General features: G+C 38.3%; 1 protein-coding gene across 2 annotated transcripts in view; it reads right to left on the reverse strand.

Moving 5' to 3' along the window:
* Positions 1-18,163, reverse strand: part of CDH8 (cadherin 8) — a 130,728-nt gene that overhangs the window by 60,949 nt on the left and 51,616 nt on the right. For both annotated transcript variants that reach the window (XM_074157952.1, XM_074157951.1), the window contains exons 4-5: positions 14,703-14,822; positions 1,738-1,905 (exon numbers count right to left, since the gene is read on the reverse strand). In XM_074157952.1, the coding sequence (XP_074014053.1) occupies positions 1,738-1,905; positions 14,703-14,822 (288 nt within the window). The remainder of the gene's footprint in view (positions 1-1,737; positions 1,906-14,702; positions 14,823-18,163) is intronic.

Raw genomic sequence — 18,163 nt, forward strand, 5'->3', positions numbered from 1 at the left:
CTCATCCTCATTAAATGCAATATATATAATACAAAGTTACAGTAGATGCAGTTTTTGTCTGATGGTAATGGTCAGTGTTATAACAGGGTGTTTATCCCCAGATGGTAGCTTGAATTCTGCACTGGAAAGACAGCAACTCACTCTTTGTTGAAGGAAACCTAACCTACGTTTTCTGTATAGAAAATATATTTCAGGGATCTGTGCTGCAGTCTTCTTCACGCCACCCAGCCCGTGTGGAGGAGCACAGGGAAAGGGCACTTCCATCTCCCCACGCATCCACTCCTCTGCTTCCTGCCGAGGCCACCAGCAAACCCACCAGTTGGTACCAGTTGTGTCGCTGATTTTCTCATCTGCTTTATTCACAGTGGCGGGCAAGGGCTTTTTGAGACAGAAAGCGCTGATCCAAACACAAAAGCCAGGTAAGCTGGCAAAAGCAGACGTGTATTCACAGGGTTAGAGCTGGAGTACGCTGCAGGTATGAAAGAAATGGCTCTCTGCATTCTGGCGATACGGTTCAGCCAGGACTCTCCGCTATAGATGCTTACATTATTAGGGAAACTGTCATCCTTCCTCGGAAAACACCACTACACAAGTGCAACGCAATGTGATACAAAGTAAAAAACTGATGCATTTCTTATTTTATAATGAGAAAAGCTTTTATTGTGTACAGAGTGCTTATCTGTTAAAAACCACTAAGATGAGGTAACAAAATATGTATTTTGAAAATAAGCTTTTAACTCTACTTACTTATTTTATATTTTTGCTCTCTATCTGTATGTGAATTTTCTAGACTACAGGAGAGTATTTATCGCATGCTGAGTACTAGGACAAACCCATTTCACTCTTTGTGTCTTCAGAACAGGCCAAAAATGGATTTCAAGTCATACATATGTGGGAAAGAATTAATTTTACCTTGGGGGGACAAGTACCTTGTTAGAAAAACTGCTTCTAATAAAGTAAAAATGATACAAAGTCTAGATGTGAATGTTCTCCATCCCCAAAAAGACTCTTAATACCTTACAACTATAGTTTTTCAGAACAATCTGGATAAAAAGACAAGTTTCTAATAGTGCATTAGATTGCACCTGTTCCAAATAAAATCGATCCAGTCATTATGCTCTTCCCTCTTCTTTTTTCTTTTTCTCTTCATCTTTGAAATAGACTACAAAGCTTGTAGAGAATCTCAGCAGGATGGCAAATCATTTTAACCTCACCCAGCAAGACATCCATTGGAACCACAGTAGTAAATACGGATTTTGAATTAAAGATCAACAATTATCTAGACTCAGACTTATCCTCTTTGTTTTCTTCACTATTACCTAATTAGTCAAACCTTTATTACTTTTATCAGTTATATATGTCTTTTACTGGTGGTGTCACTTGTCTGCATGAGATGGAAGCACGTACAACAGCAACTAAAACTAGCACGTAGAAGCAACTGAATGTAAATAAATATATGGAAAAAAAAGTCTCCAAGTTATTTTTGTGTGGATGTAAGAGGGGTAACACGGAAGACAGAGAGCTGTGTGCACTGCTGTGGACTGTAATTCCCTCTTTCCTAAGCTCTTATTCAGGCAGAGGAATATTAATGTTTCTCCAGTAGCAGCTACATATTTTTAAATTACATTACAAACCCAGGCAATATTAAAAAAAAAAAAAAAGAGCTTGATTAACAAAAAAACCCAGCGCTATATTACTTTCTTATATAGGAGAACACACACACATAATGGCACTTACTCTGTGCAAACTTCGGAGGATTGTCATTAACATCAGTGAGTGTAATTGTCACAGTTGTAGTTCCAGAGAGTCCACCCATGTGTCCTCCCATGTCCTTTGCTTGGATGACCACGAAGTATTCTTCTTTGGCTTCTCTGTCCATGTTGGGAAGAGCTGTTTTAATTATAGCTACAATAATGGGGGAGAAATAGTCAGGTACAGACCCAAATTCAGTTTTGCAGCTCTTTTTATGGATATATGTGAATATTGGTATAAAAATTGAACTTAAAAAGCTCCAGTTAAATTGCCTCTTAGTACCAAGGATAAACAAGAATTTCAGATTTTCAAAAAAATATATTAGAGGTCACCTACCTCGATTTAATTAAAAGTGCAATGAAGTTGTGGTCCCAAACCCAAGAACTAGGCATACATGTGATAAATACTAATTTTTACATTTTTTTCCCCAATAAACTTTTTGGTTTCCACCCTACCTCCCACAGAAATCCATCCTTTCCCCACAGAATTCACAAACAGAAGACAACCACGCAGCAAACTGGATCTGTAAACACTGTTAACCGTATCCATCAGATTAATTGTTTCAAATATTTTAACACCAAAGCCATTATTTAATCTACTCTTGTATATAAGGCAGGCTACAGCTGTTCCCTTAAGTCCTAAATTGAGTGCCTAAACTTTTATTGGAGAATGCCAGCATGTCTTTCAGTGTGTCTCCCAGCATAGTCACCAGTCCTGCAAACTCCTGAAGTCACTATGTTGTCCCCACTCTAGGATGGTCACTTCATCTGTAATGTGCTATTTTATATTCACAACATTCAGTACAGAAAGTGTAATACTAAATGTTTAATGGTAAATTTAAATAATGTTCATCACAGTTTAGTAATGTCCACCATAATAAAAAGATGATAATCATCTAAAGAAGTCCCACTAATCTTAGGGAAACCAACTCTAAACATTAAATTGAAATACGGCATTTTTTTCCCTTTTAATCCTGCTTTTGAACTCTATTTAACTCTATTTTTTTTTTTTTAATCATTTGTCTGTGAAAAGAGAGCACAAAGGTCAAGCTACCGAGTTATCTTAGTGGTTAAGTGAAGCGTAAGAGTGTCGGGGGGAACTGGATCTACCACTGCAGCGGTTCGTTCAAATCACGGTGCTTGAGGGTTCTTATCAGGCATAAAGAGTAGTGTCCCTTTGCATGGCCCTGTACTTACAGAGCTCAAGGACACAGTTTAGGGGCAGGCATCGACAGAAACTCAGCAAGTCTTCAGAATTCATTAAAAAAAGAAGGTAAGAATTCTATATTTTACCAAATTTATTAAGATTTGCATGTTGAATAGAGAGGGCAAGTTCACACCCAGGCACACGCATCCGTGTAACTGGGCCTGATCGCGTCTCGTTGGCTCTCACGCTGTTTGTGTGGGTTTTTAACCTGTTCTTTGTTAAGTCTTGTCAGGAGTTTTTACAAGTCAGTCAATACTTACTGCAAATCTGTTAGGTTTGATTTCTCTATTTGGACTAACATAGCTGTGGAGACTTCAAATAGCTCTTTTTCTTTCACGTGGGATAGTTTCTATGAAATCAGCTTCTTAGAAATGACACTGGATGAAAAGCCAAGATTTTCTACTCATGTATTTATGATGAATAAAGAATATTCCTGGTCTTATCCTTATTGGCATCGGAGCTGCCCTTGGGAGCAGGCAGCCACACTCCTAACCTTCAGCAACTAAACTCCTTGAGCGAGGTGGTGCTCAGGACCCTGACAAGCACGATGTAAACTGTAAAAGCAATCAAGCAGCCCTGAAGGACAACACAACATTCATGTAATGTAACTGTTCTACACCATAGAGGGGACATAAGTTATTCTGCAAAACATAGAAGAATTCCGTTAAATTTTCTGAATGAAAACAGGAGAACAGTAAACCCCAGAAGATAATAAACATTTATCAGACGTGGGATCTGCAAAACACACTCAGAGAAAGAGGAGGGCCGTCTCCTCCGTAGCAGCTTGTGTAAAGAGAGCAATTTATTTTTAAAAGCATTTGACAGTTGTGACTGGTTTGGACCGATTGGTTTAGTATTTAGGAATAATAATGATGCATTCTGCAAATAATTCTATTGTTATAAATGAGATGACTCATACAAAGGATGTTAATGAAAACTTAGGGTATCACAATTTGGTCCACATTAATCTTTTTCACCAATAGAACCGATCTGAAGATCAGTGAAACTATTTCAAGGGGCTTTGTATTAGGCCTACTATAATTTTTTCTCCACTATTACTTTTCAGGCAGTTTCCTTGTTGCTTTGGGTTTTTTTAAACCTGATTTAGATAGTTAAGTCTAGCTCACAGACGACTTGTATAAGATGCCACATTTTGTATTTTTCAGTTTCCTCTGAGACAAGTTAATTATTTCAATAAAGTGATGATTTTTCCTACATGTATTTTAATTTATCTCTTAATGTATGGAACAGTCTGGCCCTTGTCTATGGTTTGAAAGATATCAGGAAGATAAATATACCTTAAAAAGTGCCTAAATCAGAATTACTGTTTCTGACTTTTAAGACAAAAAAATTTGGGTGTTTTTCTGTATAAAGATACTAACACAACCTGTTATTTCAATAGTTTTATACATATTTCTATCTACTGTCTCAGCCCATAAACCATTTGCCAGAAGCTAAGAGACAAAGTCAAGTTTCAATTTCAAACATAATAAAAGTAGTTTACTGTTCGAATTACTACAAGGGGAGCTGAAGGTTTTTAAACATCAAATGTCTCCAACCTACACAGGCTGAATGTTACCAACGGTATTTCTATATTCAGAAACTACAGAATGGGGGTCAGAGAAAGAGAAGCGTCGGCATCTCTTATGAGGCAAATTAATGTACACAAAAAGGCTCCGCCGTCACCTAAGTAATATGATCGAGACAAAGAGAGTCATGCATAGAGAATTTCATGGATATTTATTTGTTCTTTTGCTTCATTCACCAGTTCTCAGGCTGGGCTCACAGGAAGTACTGAAACTTTCAATCTATTTTTAGAAAACAATTCAGACTCACCAAATCCTAATACGCATACAGCACACAGAACATTAACTCATTGAGCCTTCAACCTGCTCTACTTCAATTCAACCCAGAAACAAACTGAGAATAAAAACATAATCACTTTTGGTGTGCTATGATGGATGAAAATGATATGTGCCAAATAGGAGAGCAGTTTAAACGCCAGGGATGAGAATTACCGTAAACTAATGTAAGGCAGGTAGACGCTTGTTGGAAGACTGTATTCAGAACAGTTATCAATGCCTTACTGTCAAAGCGGATAGATGGATGAAGTGGTTCAAAGGGTTTGTTCTACTTCTAGCATCATTTAATATTTCTTGAATGATGGATGACAGGAAGAACTTATCAAGCCTTTCAGATAACACAAAGTTGGGAGCCACTGCAAGTACCGGAAGAACAGGATTCGAGTTCAAATAAATTTTGACAAATTGGATGGTTTAAAAAAGCAGGATGCAACTCAATTTGGCAAGTAAAAAGCATTCTGTGTGGGTGAAACAATTAACTTCGCAATTACAATAGAGCAGATGACTCACAAGACAGAAAAGAATGTGGAGTCAAAATGAACTGAATATGAGTCAACAGCATTTTGCTGATAAAAATGCTCAAACTGGTATATTAGCTAGTGTGTTATATGGAATAACTGTGGAACAATCCTTCCAGATCACTCATACTGGTAAGGCTCCAGCTGCAACGGTGTGTCCAGTCTAGGAAAAAATTGGTTTATATCGTTAGGGAAGTACAAGGAAAGACTTCACAGCCCAGTATGCAAAAATTACTGGGAGCTACTCTCCTTTTCCACTGGGGATAAGAGTAGAAATGATGGGCCTGAAACGAAAACCACAAAATGGGTTTAAATTGCAGCAAGAGAGCTTTCAGCTAAACATTAGGGGAACGCTTTCTAAAAGAGAAAGTAAGTACAGACAGAAGGCTGCCTGTAGAATTTGTAGGATTTCCATTAGTAAAAGTTTTTAAGAGAAATGAGAATGAGAAGGGTAAACCTGATGCTTTTTTGGGGCAAGAGCACTCACTGCATTCTCACTTGAGGTCCCTTCCCTCCGTAATGTCCAAGATAAGGCTTTATATCCATGTACTCTGAAATATTTCACAAACCTTAGTCCTGTGGAAACACTCCACGGACATGCAGTACAACCACTGAACAGATACCCGCATCCTAATTTGCCTACAGAACCTCGGACTAAAGCTCAAAACAACAGGAAGAGGGTTGGAAGGTAAAGAAATCAAGAAGTAACCTATGTCTTCCAAGAATGAAAACACCCCCAATATTGCAAGTGCCTTTTTTTTTTTTATTTTTTGGCTGAGTTGCTTTTCCTAAACAGCTATTGGTGTCACACTGCTCAATAGCAAATAAAACAGCTGCAAAATGGGGTTTACTTTTACAGTGGTCCTAAATGCACACACAGAGCAATTTGCACAATCTGCCTCACAACTTGAATCGGTTAAAATGCACCCCTGTGGACTACTTTCAAAAACCTATTTGGAAGAATATACACTGTCTCGCACCGAAAAAGATCAGGGGAAAAGAAGCAATGTGTCAGAGGCTAGAGCTGATGAAGAGAAAGGAGAGAAGCAAAAGGAACAATAGAAATAGGGATTTGGTTTTCACTTTTTACTTTCCTCTCAATTTTTTTAAGGATCTCTTTATGCTATAAAACTACACATAATGGTAATTGAGAACATGGAACAAAACCAAGCAAGCACTACGCAGAATTGGAATCTGGCCCTGAAAAGCCTTTCTTAAGCACCTCATTCATCTCACACATTTTGATGAAGACTTCCTGCTATTTCAACTTGCGTACTTTGGAACTTGCCCTTCTTCGTTTTGGAAGAGCTAAGTAATTGCTTTGATCTTCCTTCTGTGCTAAAATCTTGGTGGAGATTCTTATTAAATATAGCAGTCATTTAGGACCAAAACTCCTGAAAATTCAATCTTGTGATTTCTTCAGGGAGCCTTGAGATCCATTCTTCGTATTCCCATGAAGCACACTGACTTCAGTGATGCTTTAGCAGCCCATAGAAAAGGTTCACTTGGAGATCTGTGGAAAACCCATACCACAATTCCTAAAAAATTAATAGATCATGACTAACTCTCTTGAGAATGAAAAAAGTTCTAGTACTTTGATGTTACACAGGCATAGCAATCCATTATTTCTAATTCAATTTACCCTTCATAAAAATCATAATTTTTAAAATAAAAATTATCCACAAATATTCTAATTTCTTATTTAGTTCTAATGCCTTAGGATTTTTGCTTTAGCAAGACAAGAAAAATATCTGCAGTCTCTAGCAAAGTTGGCTAACTTTCTAGAAAAATTGTTACAGAACCTGTCTGAACTACATTCAGCTGTAGATGTATTTCAGATCAAAGACATTAGCAACAGTAAAAATAATCACTAAGTGAGGAATGGAATACAATGCTGTACCATTTTACATGTAGTGCTTCTGTGCCATTTTTGTATTTCTAAGAGAGAAGCTAACAGTGCACAGATTTTATTACCATGTTTATTTTCTAAAATTGTATGGGGAAGATGGCACTGCCTGCCTTCCTGTTAAACTGTGAGATGAAGATTGATTATTGTTTTATAAATTTTCCTGTTCCTTGTGTAACCTACAATCTATTGTATTTTCTTTTTCAGCCCATATTACTTCATTTTTTATCTTTTCTGATCTTGCTTTCATTATGAATAGACCTTGCAAGTTTGCCATTGTGCATAAATTAACACTACCTACCTTTCACTGTATGGATTCTGTTTAAAGAGTATCCTATAAGATATGACTGGATAACACCTCTTATAATACTGCCTTTTTAATTCAGACAAACATGTATCTGGGTTTTATAGTATAAGTAAAAAGCCTTCATCTCTATGTACCAGCCAACCCCTTTTCCCTGGGAGCAGGTGTCACTGGCACAGTGAAAGGATCACCCTCTCTCCAACTGAGAATGAATGCAGTAAATAAACATTCTGCACTGCATTTATGACCTTGCTTCCTTAGGATTTTATTTGTAATGATCCTCTAATACCTATAATTATACTAGACACTTTACAGAAAGTAGCCTTAGATTCTTTTTCAGATGCCTTCCAAATCTAGCTGTGTAGTTCAAATTTCTCTAACTCAGTCTCAGCACAACATTATTTAGATACGTAGCCACCGTTTTCCTACTCAGCATGAGGAAAACGGTGAAGTGCTAACTACCTCACTAGCTTTCAGAAATGATAGAGGCATTGCTCTGAATGCAAGAAATGTGTGGTATCAGCTTTTTTGTTACTACTATTATTAGATAAACTCTAGAAGCAGAAATCACTTTTTTTTCAAATGCCAATCTGTCTTGATCTTAAGCCACTCATCTTTACCAACTACAGACCATCGTAACTGTTTTCAAACGTCTCTGCAGTGATTTTATATTTCCTTTATTAATCAGAAAAGACAGCTCTCGCTGCTACTGAAGGACCCAATCCTACATACCTTATCCATAACAGTTGCACCTTATGCTTCTAAGTAAAAAGCAAGAACTGCAGGACTGACCCTCGGGTCTGCTGCACCAGCGGTTTGTCAGTACAACTCTCTCTGCTAATGGGCTGTCACCAAGACAACTCTCAGAATCACCAAAGAATCTCTGTACAAACACCTTAACGCAACTCCTAAGGTTGCGTGGCGTACTTAGTACACAATGACAAGAAAAGGCTTATACTAGTTTGAAAATAGACTCTATTTTCAGCATTGGGCCTAAGTGCATCAAATGCTGTCAAGACAGAGCTGAAGGTGCTGTAATGGAGGCGACCACAAATAAACTCCAGAAACCCTTCCAGTACTGGAGCCGATCCTGCTCCCTTGGGAGTGCTGCTCTCCGGGCTGCACGGACCTGCCTCCTCCTCGCTTGCTGAGACAGAACAACACCTACCCATCCCAGTTCTTAAACTGGTTTCAGTTAAAAGATAGCTAACTTTCAATCTGTGGCAATTGGCAAGGATATCACAGCAGCGCTAGTTAATAACATAAACTAGAAAGCAGCAGCTTAACCCAGGCTCTGACTAATGTCGAACAAATTCGTTCTCTACAATAATCCCATGAGGGTTTAAAATCTAAACTATTTAGAAACTGAACTATTTAGACAGGCTCTGTTGAACATGAGTTAGTTCCATTTCTAGCAGCTCATTACTTTCCCCTTACAGTTGCAGATTACTTCCTGTACCAAAACTGTTTCCCCATCTCTCTCTGGTTTGAAAATGCTACCTTGTCATTTTGTCATGAGTAATTACAGAAACAGTCCCCGTGCCTCTCTTTTATTAACACCTCTCAAATATTTGTGCAGTGATTTCATATCCTCCTTTAATCACCTCTTATCCAGTTTATACAAATTAAGTTCAATCAATCTTTCAGTATAAGTAATATTCTTCTCACCTTAGCTACCCTGCTTTGAACTTTCTTTAGTATTTCAGTAGTCTTTTTTATGATGATGGGTCTCATCAGTACTACATGCAATATTCTGAGGGCAGCTTGTGCTATCAGTGATACGTACCGTTACTAATAAACCGGACTTTAACAAATAACCAGATAGAAGGAATAGCCTGTAATATCATAAAAATGTCTGTAACTCAAAAGTTGCTGTCATTTCTCCTCTGGCTGCCTCCCTTGTTTTTATTCTGCTGGACTGTTATTTCAAGGTCTAGATGGAGGGGGATAATAAAGGCTGCAAGTTAAAATAAAAGATTCAAACCTGACTTCTGCTGAATGCTGCTTTCGTTCACAGAATCACAGAATGATATGGGGTTGGAAGGGACCTCTGGAGATCATCTAGTCCACCCCGCCTGCCAAAGCAGGTCCACCCAGAGCAAGTTGCACAGGAACATGTCCAGGTGGGGTTTGAATGTCTCCAGAGAAGGAGACTCCACCATCTCTCTGGGCAGCCTGTTCCAGGGCTCTGCCACCCTCAAAGTAAAAAAGTTCCTCCTCATGTTTAGATGGAACTTCTTATGTTCCAGTTTGTGCCCATTACCTTTTGTCCTGTCACTGGGCACCACTGAAAAAGACCGGCCCCATCCTCCTGACGCCCACCCTTTAAGTATTTGTAGGCATTGATCAGATCCCCCCTCAGTCTTCTCTTCTCTAGACTAAAAAGACCCAAGTCCTTCAGCCTCTCCTCATAAGAGAGATGTTCTAGTCCCCTCATCATCTTTGTAGCCCTTTGCTGTACCCTCTCCAGCAGTTCCCCATTCTTCTTGAGTATTCCTCCTAGCCCTACTCATTTATGTTCCAATTTCAGAACCACAGGGTTCAACACCGTGCTCCAGAGAGGGCCATATACCAAATCATTAAAAGTTCTGTTGATTAAAGCACATGCACTATCACCTGGAAATTACAGCTAGGTATAGAAAAAAAATAATCCATTATTCACTCTCCGAAGAAATATCCACATTAGGAGAGTCTTTACTTTTCTAGGTCTCCTGACTCTTCTGTTCATCTCAGCTTTACTAACTTGAACGTTGGCTTTGTACCAAACGACTATATCCAAGATGGCAGGGTTTAAAAGCTATTGTTTTTCAGATATAGTAAGGGTTTATGCTTGAACAATACAGTATGTTTTCCAGTGCAGTAGGGCGTTTTGCATAATTTGCTTTGTTCATGTAGCTATATTTCAGGTATGTGTAGGAGTGACATTATTTAAGTTCATGTGAAATGTAAATAAGTCAGACACAGCTGAAAAAGTATTTTCTCTGCCATTCCTATATTGTAGAACACAGTGTCACTTCGTATTACGTTCCATTATGATATTCTTATTTTAAAGCTGACAGTCATGCTTTAATATCCTTGAAAAAGCTTAAAAGTGAGAAGGGTGCTTTAGCTACTTTTGGCAGTCTTAAGGAACTCCTTTCCCCAGCATTTTGATTGTCAGTATTTGGATTATGAGAGAATACATACAACTTGTATACCTTTATAAATTATACACACTGGCGTCAGTTAATCAGATGTAACAATAATGATTTATGGAATATATTTCAGTTCACTGTGAGTTTTGTTACTAATCTGATGTCAACACATTGTAAATTTAGCCTCTCAGAGAAAATCTGAAACTTTATAATATATTATTTATGTTTACTCTTTATCCATTAAACCAGTGGTCACGTTAAAATTCACCAATAAAAAGTGAAAAATATTCAGAACAAGCCATCAAAAAAGTATTTACCCTAAGCCATATTCAGAGCACTGAGTGAAAAATAACTCCTGAATTACCTTCTTTCATGTGTCTATAACTCATACAGAAGAATTTGTGAAGTAGACCTGCAGAAGTATATGCATTTTTCATCTAACATAATGGAAAATTATTGTTTTATGGGTCACTTACCAGTACTTACTTCTGTGCACCCAGCATTATAGAATTGTTTCAGCAAGGAGGTGGAGAGTAACGTCAGAGTTTCAACCAAGAGTGTGATTCAGAAAAGGACTACACCTGGTTAAGTTAGTAGGAACAAATAAGCTGAAGAGTAAGCAACTGCTCTCCTCAGGTTTAAACTCAGGTGTAGCCACCCCTTCTATTGCAGGCATAAAGCCACAGCCCACACCTTTGCTCCATCTTTTTGTTTGGAGTACTACAGAAGGGAGAGGAATCGGGATTATCCCTGATGGCCAGCTCTCTGTGCCATTACAACAAAGCAGCAAAGTCAGACAATCTTTGGTCTGAGCCAGGAAACGGAAAATATGCCATGCAGTACAGCCTATCTGCTGGGAGCTGCACAGATCTAAATCTAGTCTGAATTTCTAATAAACAAAGCTAATAAAAGGCCAGTCTATTTAAAAAAATAGTACACAGATCAGCTCTAAGTAGCTATACTTTTGATAACACTTGATACACTCCTGTGAATGACAGAAAATACTTACACTCTTAAATGGATCACTTTAACATAGTTCATTTCTTAAAAGAGTGATTCCACTTTGGGAAAGACACTAATCTAGACACAATATCTGTGTTCAGAAACAATTCTGTTTCAAACAAGTTGCAAAGGCTTTCAACTTAACAGGGGCACTAATGACATGTAACCAGAGAGAAAATATAGCTATACACAGGTTCTCCCGCTCCCTCTCCCCCCGCAAAATCCTCAAACTCTAAAACTTCCATCACTCTTGAAGGATCACCTTCAGGTTTGATTTGTTTTGGATAAGACACTACTGAATCTGGCTGTTCTGCTTTAATTTGTGCGCTGTTGCGACGGTACCCAAACATCTTCCCACATGAAAACTTCCACTGGGGTTCCCAAGAACATACAAATGTCTAAGCGAATGTGTTTTCCCGGCCTAGTGAATGCGAGGAAACAAATACTAGTTGTGAAGGTCCACATTGCTACGGTTGGGTAAACAAACAATCAACAACCCATAAAACTCCCTCTGGTAAGTAATAGATTATCATACCCTTGCTCCAAAATTCTGGTATTTCCAAGAAAATCTGCTGCCTAGTTCCTTACATTTTCTCAAATCAACACTTCTCTTCAGAAGAACCTCAACTATAAGGCTGCTGGGTTTCAGAGCAATCTTTTTCACCCTGTATAACATACGGCCGCAGTTTCTACATGACTACCTGCATCTGCTTTACTAAATGACTAGACTTTTATGTATATTTGTTGTTTACATATTCTAAACAAATGTACGCTGGAGGGCTCTACACAATTTGACATTCAGTATGACTAAGATTTCTCTAAGTGAATGAAGACACATTAGACACAAGAACAAATTGTTCAGATTTTAAAACGTCACAAGCAATGGATAGATCCAACTAATATCATAGAAACAACTCCGGATTTAACAGACTATTTGGTGGGTGGCTGCAAAAGGAGTGTGGTAGCTACGCTACAGATGAAGGCAACTACATAGAGATGGAAAAGGAACAAGAGGATGGCCTGAGTACATAAACTCATTCAGTTGTAATGGTTGTAACTGATGTCCTCCATAGATCTAGAAAAATACAGAATCTGAAACCACTTACTCATTCAGAAGCAGCTCTATAATATGAAGCCACTTACTCAGGGACTGTGGCAAAGCCACAGTTGAATTCTTTATGATTAAATTCCCTTTAGAAACTAACACGTCATTTTCAAGGTAACTGAATTGCTACGCAAAGGAAGATTTGTAACTGGAAATCAAGGAGGGGGAATTTAATACTAGTGAAAAAGGAGAAAAACCATGATTCTCAGGTTCACCAAAAAGCTTTAGAGTTTACTCTGGCTTTCATGATAATGGAAACCACTTCCCTAGGAGATGAACAGTTATTTCATTGGATTAATCATAAAGTTTTAATGCAATACAAATAATAAACGAGTAAAATTAAACATTTTTTTACATTTGGGATAATTCTTTCAGGCTAATTTTGTGTGAAAGTGAAAAATCTTCTGTGTAAGTGGGGAATACACTTTCCAGCTCCCCTGCTAAAGCACTAACTTTCCCTAGTAGAAACTGAGAAAGAGCCTACAGCTAATGCCCCTCCAATTAAGAGAGCTAACTCAAGTCATTACCACACACAATGATCTGTAATGTTAAAGAAAACCAAGTCATACGTTTTGATACTTGATGGTCAGGGGCCTGTTCACAGTTATATTTCCACATGACTTGTAAAAAATCAGCCAGCATTAACTAAGGGGCTTGGCTAATAACACCCTCTTGACATACTTATTTTTGAAACAAGCTACTGTTCTTCCATCGTGCTGTGTTAATGTTACTCTTTGTAAAACTCTACTTTACATATAGCATAACATAAAATACTGAATCACCTCCCAGAGACTGTTTTCACACTTACAATAGCTGTCCTTCAGCCAGAAGTAAACACTTTAATGTATTAATCCAATAATCTATTATTTTTTATCAACCTACGCTATTTACCTAAACTCCCTACAAGTTTAAGTAAATACTTTTCCCATGCATTCTCACCAGAAAGAATTAAAGAACTTCGAGACTTTGAAGAGTCTAAGAGTACTCTGTCTAATGCTGGTGAGAAAACTTAGCACACTTGATCCATCAAAAGCATCCTTTAATAATTTCTCTAGTATTTATTTAATAATTTTGCTACTCTGCATGAGGGCAAGAATTTCTACTCCTGCTTTACTCCTTTATGGTCATATAAATTCAGGTGGGGTTTTGCATGTTTTAAAATGAGTTACAGTTTTGTTCTCCTGAAGAGATCACAGCTGCTTGACTCACAGGGATTCAAAACAACTTCTAGTAACAGCTGAAAGAATATAAGAAATAATATCAAATCACCTTAAAAAAACATTTCTCAGCTGTAACTAAATGAATTTCCTGTGAGTACGATATATGTACAGAAAACAAGAGGAAATGGATTTATAGGCACTTCTTTCAGATGACTTTCAAGACTTCAAACCCACAGAGAAATGAAGTCATCTTAAACACATACTAAAAAAACTTCATACCAATAATGAGTGTCGTGTTCTTTCTTTCCCCCAATCCATCCAATCAAGAAAGAAAAATAATTTTTAATGAAAACACCCAATATAGTCACTAAAATTCCCAAGTCAAACTGTACTTTCTTTAACTGGAAGTACTATAGTCTCATATTGAAAATTACATGATGCTCATTAAATTCCTCAGGCCAAGTCTTTCAATCCCTAATCAGTTAGCAGTCACACGGCATTTCCACCGCCTTCAGTTTTGCTTCAGTGACTTCTGTAATATTAGCATCATCATTACTTGCATTATCATTAATACAGATTTTTCTTTGTCTTCTCACACGATCAGACTCCGATGGAATACAAGTGAGATGTGTCACAACCCAGTAATACTGACAGACATCTACTTACGCTCCTTGTTTAAGTTTATTATACAACGTAAGAGACAAGGTCACTCGTGTAAATATACCCCAGGGACTCACATTCAGAGTCACCTACCTGTGTGTGGCTCAATAGAAAAGTAAGGCTGTCCTTCCAGAATGCTGTAAACCAGCTTGGCGCTATTTCCATAAACTGGATCATCTGCATCTGTAGCTGTGACTTTAGTTACAAAGGTACCTAAATAAAAAGAATATATACAATTAACATTTACACTCTTACTAGAAATGTGCATAACTTACTCAAAAAAATAATTTGAAACAAAAAATAATTTCCTTGAAACTCTAAAGAAATTTGTGAGGTGTATGACGGTAATAAAAGAAAAAACATCAGTAACAAAATATTACTTGTGGAACACAAACACAAAACATTTTCCTTCAACATGATATATGCCAGCAGACTGAATTTCTGGGTAAAAGAAAAACCTTTTTAGCAGCTGTATTATTTAAGGTTTCTTTGTAGAATGCATTTAAAGCTACCTGATAGATCTGTGTAGACTTCAAGCATTTGCAAAGGAATCATATCAAAGGGATATGAAATACAAGGTTAATAATACAATATAATATGTTGCATTTAAGATTTGCAAAATCACATTTGAAAGAACCTTGCCAAGTTACAGAGACTGCATAGAAAAGCAATAATAAAAAGGGCTCTTTTCTCTTTTCTTGGCTTGCAGCCATAATAACGGCTTGATGTGGCCACAGTGACAGAGTCAGGACAACATCTATTGTCTCTGAAACGAGTCTCTGCCACTGAGGGGCCATTGTCTAGCCAGAGTTATAAATTCCATACTCCGTCCAAAATATGGAAGAAAAAAATTAAGGAAATTACCCTTTTTATTTCTTAGGCAACACAGCACTTTCCATTTCTGTAAGAAGCAAAATTGAATGAAATTCAGTAGGTTACATTAAGCTTGCTGCAGAGAGGGCTTTTTTGGATGACTTAAAAATATAATGATGACATTAATTAGGCTAACAATAAAGCCAGTATCTACAGCGGGAGAGAAAACAAGAGTAGGAGAGAGGTTAAGGGCTGAATTACGCTTCTTATGTTCAGAAAGGAAAAGAATTGTAGCACCCACCATAATACCCCTTTTCTGGATATGCCAATAAAATTCGCCTCCTCTTCCCTCTCACGCTCCGTGTGCTGCTGAACCAAAATGACACAATGCTTCAGCACAGGAACAGGAAACTAAAGGGGGAAGAGATCCCTTTGGCATCTCTTTGGATTGTGCCCTCTTTTTCTTCTTTTTCTCTATGGCACATCACTGCCATCGCTTTGGGCAGTTTTCTGCATTACAATATATGCAAATTATTTGGAGAAATATTTCCATATTTAGAGCTAATTTGCATAACACCCAGAAGCTTCCAGTTCAGGGTTGTCCACCTGGTCACTCTGAGGATCAGGGCAAGCTATAGGGCTGGAAGGATTTGGGAACGTCTACAGGGATGGACAACACCTCATTCACAGAGTGGAAGCTCTGTGGCGCTTGAAGTTGTGGAGGGTCTGCTGCACGGGAATAATGGGAAAATTCCCATGGAAGGGAATGTGGGTTGCAGAAATACATCACATTGGAGAAAAAAAAATGCCCATGGCTTGTGCTGGTCAATTATTTTGGCTACTGGTATGCATTTATCCATTCTTACAGGTAGAGAACATCAACAGAGGCAGGAAGATCAGCTAGCAGTCATGCGAGCTCTGCCATGGCCCCATCTGGCAGGGAAGTGCCCCACCAGCCTCTCCTGCTGCTCAGCAGGGCCCAGAAGAATCTACACGGCTGCAGCTGATGTGCACCACATGGAAGAGGAACACGATGCTGATGAATATTATGTTGCATCTATCTTTGACAGACGCTCGCTGAACCTGTTCTTATAAAGCACGTCAACTGTACATGTTTTGAAGCCTAACTGGTTTTGATGTTGGAAGGTGATCTTATACCTAACCTTTGATATAATAATCTTAAACCTGCCACCAGGCATGAGAAATGGACTTTATCCTCAACTTGATAGCTGGTTTGTAAGCAATTACCATGGGAAATTTGTTGTCTGACCAATTACAAATTTTGCTGTATACCCAGATACTACCAGACAATGCCTAGTAGCTTTGAGTGAAAATGATAAAGGGGATATATGACACAAACGTGGTCCCCAGCCTTGTAGCAAGTACAGCAGCCTCAGCCTGTAGATGATACCCTGAATGACCTCCTCCGCGTACAGGAGAATAAAAACATAACAAGGAAGCAACCATGGGGCACACTCAGAGGCCACGGCATATGCTACAAAAAATAAATGAAATAGGGAACAATGACAAGGAAGTATGCAGGAAGCTTGAGTTTGGAATGTTGCGGGAACAGAGGAACAAAAGGACCCTTTGTGGCTTGCCCACAGTAGTCACAAAGCATGAAAAGATGTAGCTGTTAGAGTAGTCTCACGTATTTAAGTTTTGTTGCCTTGCCTTCTGTAACTCATACGCCGGTTACACGTTCTCTATTTTGTTGCTCCCACAGAAAGCAATCTCCCAGCCACGCTGCACCGCAGAATTGCGGCTACAGCCCCGCCATCCCAGCACAACCGTTTCCCACGACTCACAGCTGCGGTCCCACGCGTGAGACCAAACATGATCGTAGGGGTCAGGGCTTTCTTCAGCTGGACTCAGACAGCGATAGCAGGTGATGTACAAGGTTGCTGCGGGAGTGGCTGCTGCCATAAAACTTTTGTTTTGTAACCTTCTAAGACACAAGAGGTTTGTGCAGAACATCACACAGGGCTGGAATAAGATAAGGCTCATCACAGAACACTGAAAAATTTTGTAAGAGTATTTTATCCAGGCTGTTCCATTTTGTTTCCACAATATACTTTATACACAAAGGAAAATAAAGAAGTGAAACTGTTGACTTCTTTGAGATTGTGTTTGATTTGCCTAGCTGGCTCTCATTTCAAAGGACTTCAGAAATAATTACATTGCTTGTTTAGAAAGATTTGATATACGTCTATTCTTTTCTTATTTCACTTGAGAATTCCTGAAGACTTCTACAGATATTTATTTCAAGATTTCAAAACTTAAATGGGTCTGCTGATTCTTTGATAAACGCATCCTTTATCCCAAGTGTTCATTACACATTAAAGTTGAATACGCCTTAATAAAAAGAGGCAATCACTGTCTAACATTACTTCAAGCCTGATGCTCAGCTCTCAAGATTTTTTTTCTTGTGATATAAAATAATTTAATCAGTTACTGAGGTCCCAAATTTATCTGAAAATTATACATACACTAGAAATACATACGTAACAGTCATTATGCCCATTCACAATTTATATACAGAAAAGGAGGGGGAAAACGGCACGTCCTTCTGTTTCTTTCCCTTACAGGTCGCTTGAAGTGTGACTATAATCTCACTTAATAAAACTAATGAAGGGAATGGAAAAATAAAATACTCTCCCAGCTCCTAGAAATCAATTTCTTACCCTGCCAGTCTCTGCCACTCAGCACTTCATTTCCGACCGTCATACACAGTTCTGAGA

Source organism: Numenius arquata, chromosome 13, assembly GCF_964106895.1.
Source record: "Numenius arquata chromosome 13, bNumArq3.hap1.1, whole genome shotgun sequence".
In the NCBI taxonomy this organism is placed as follows: domain Eukaryota; kingdom Metazoa; phylum Chordata; class Aves; order Charadriiformes; family Scolopacidae; genus Numenius; species Numenius arquata.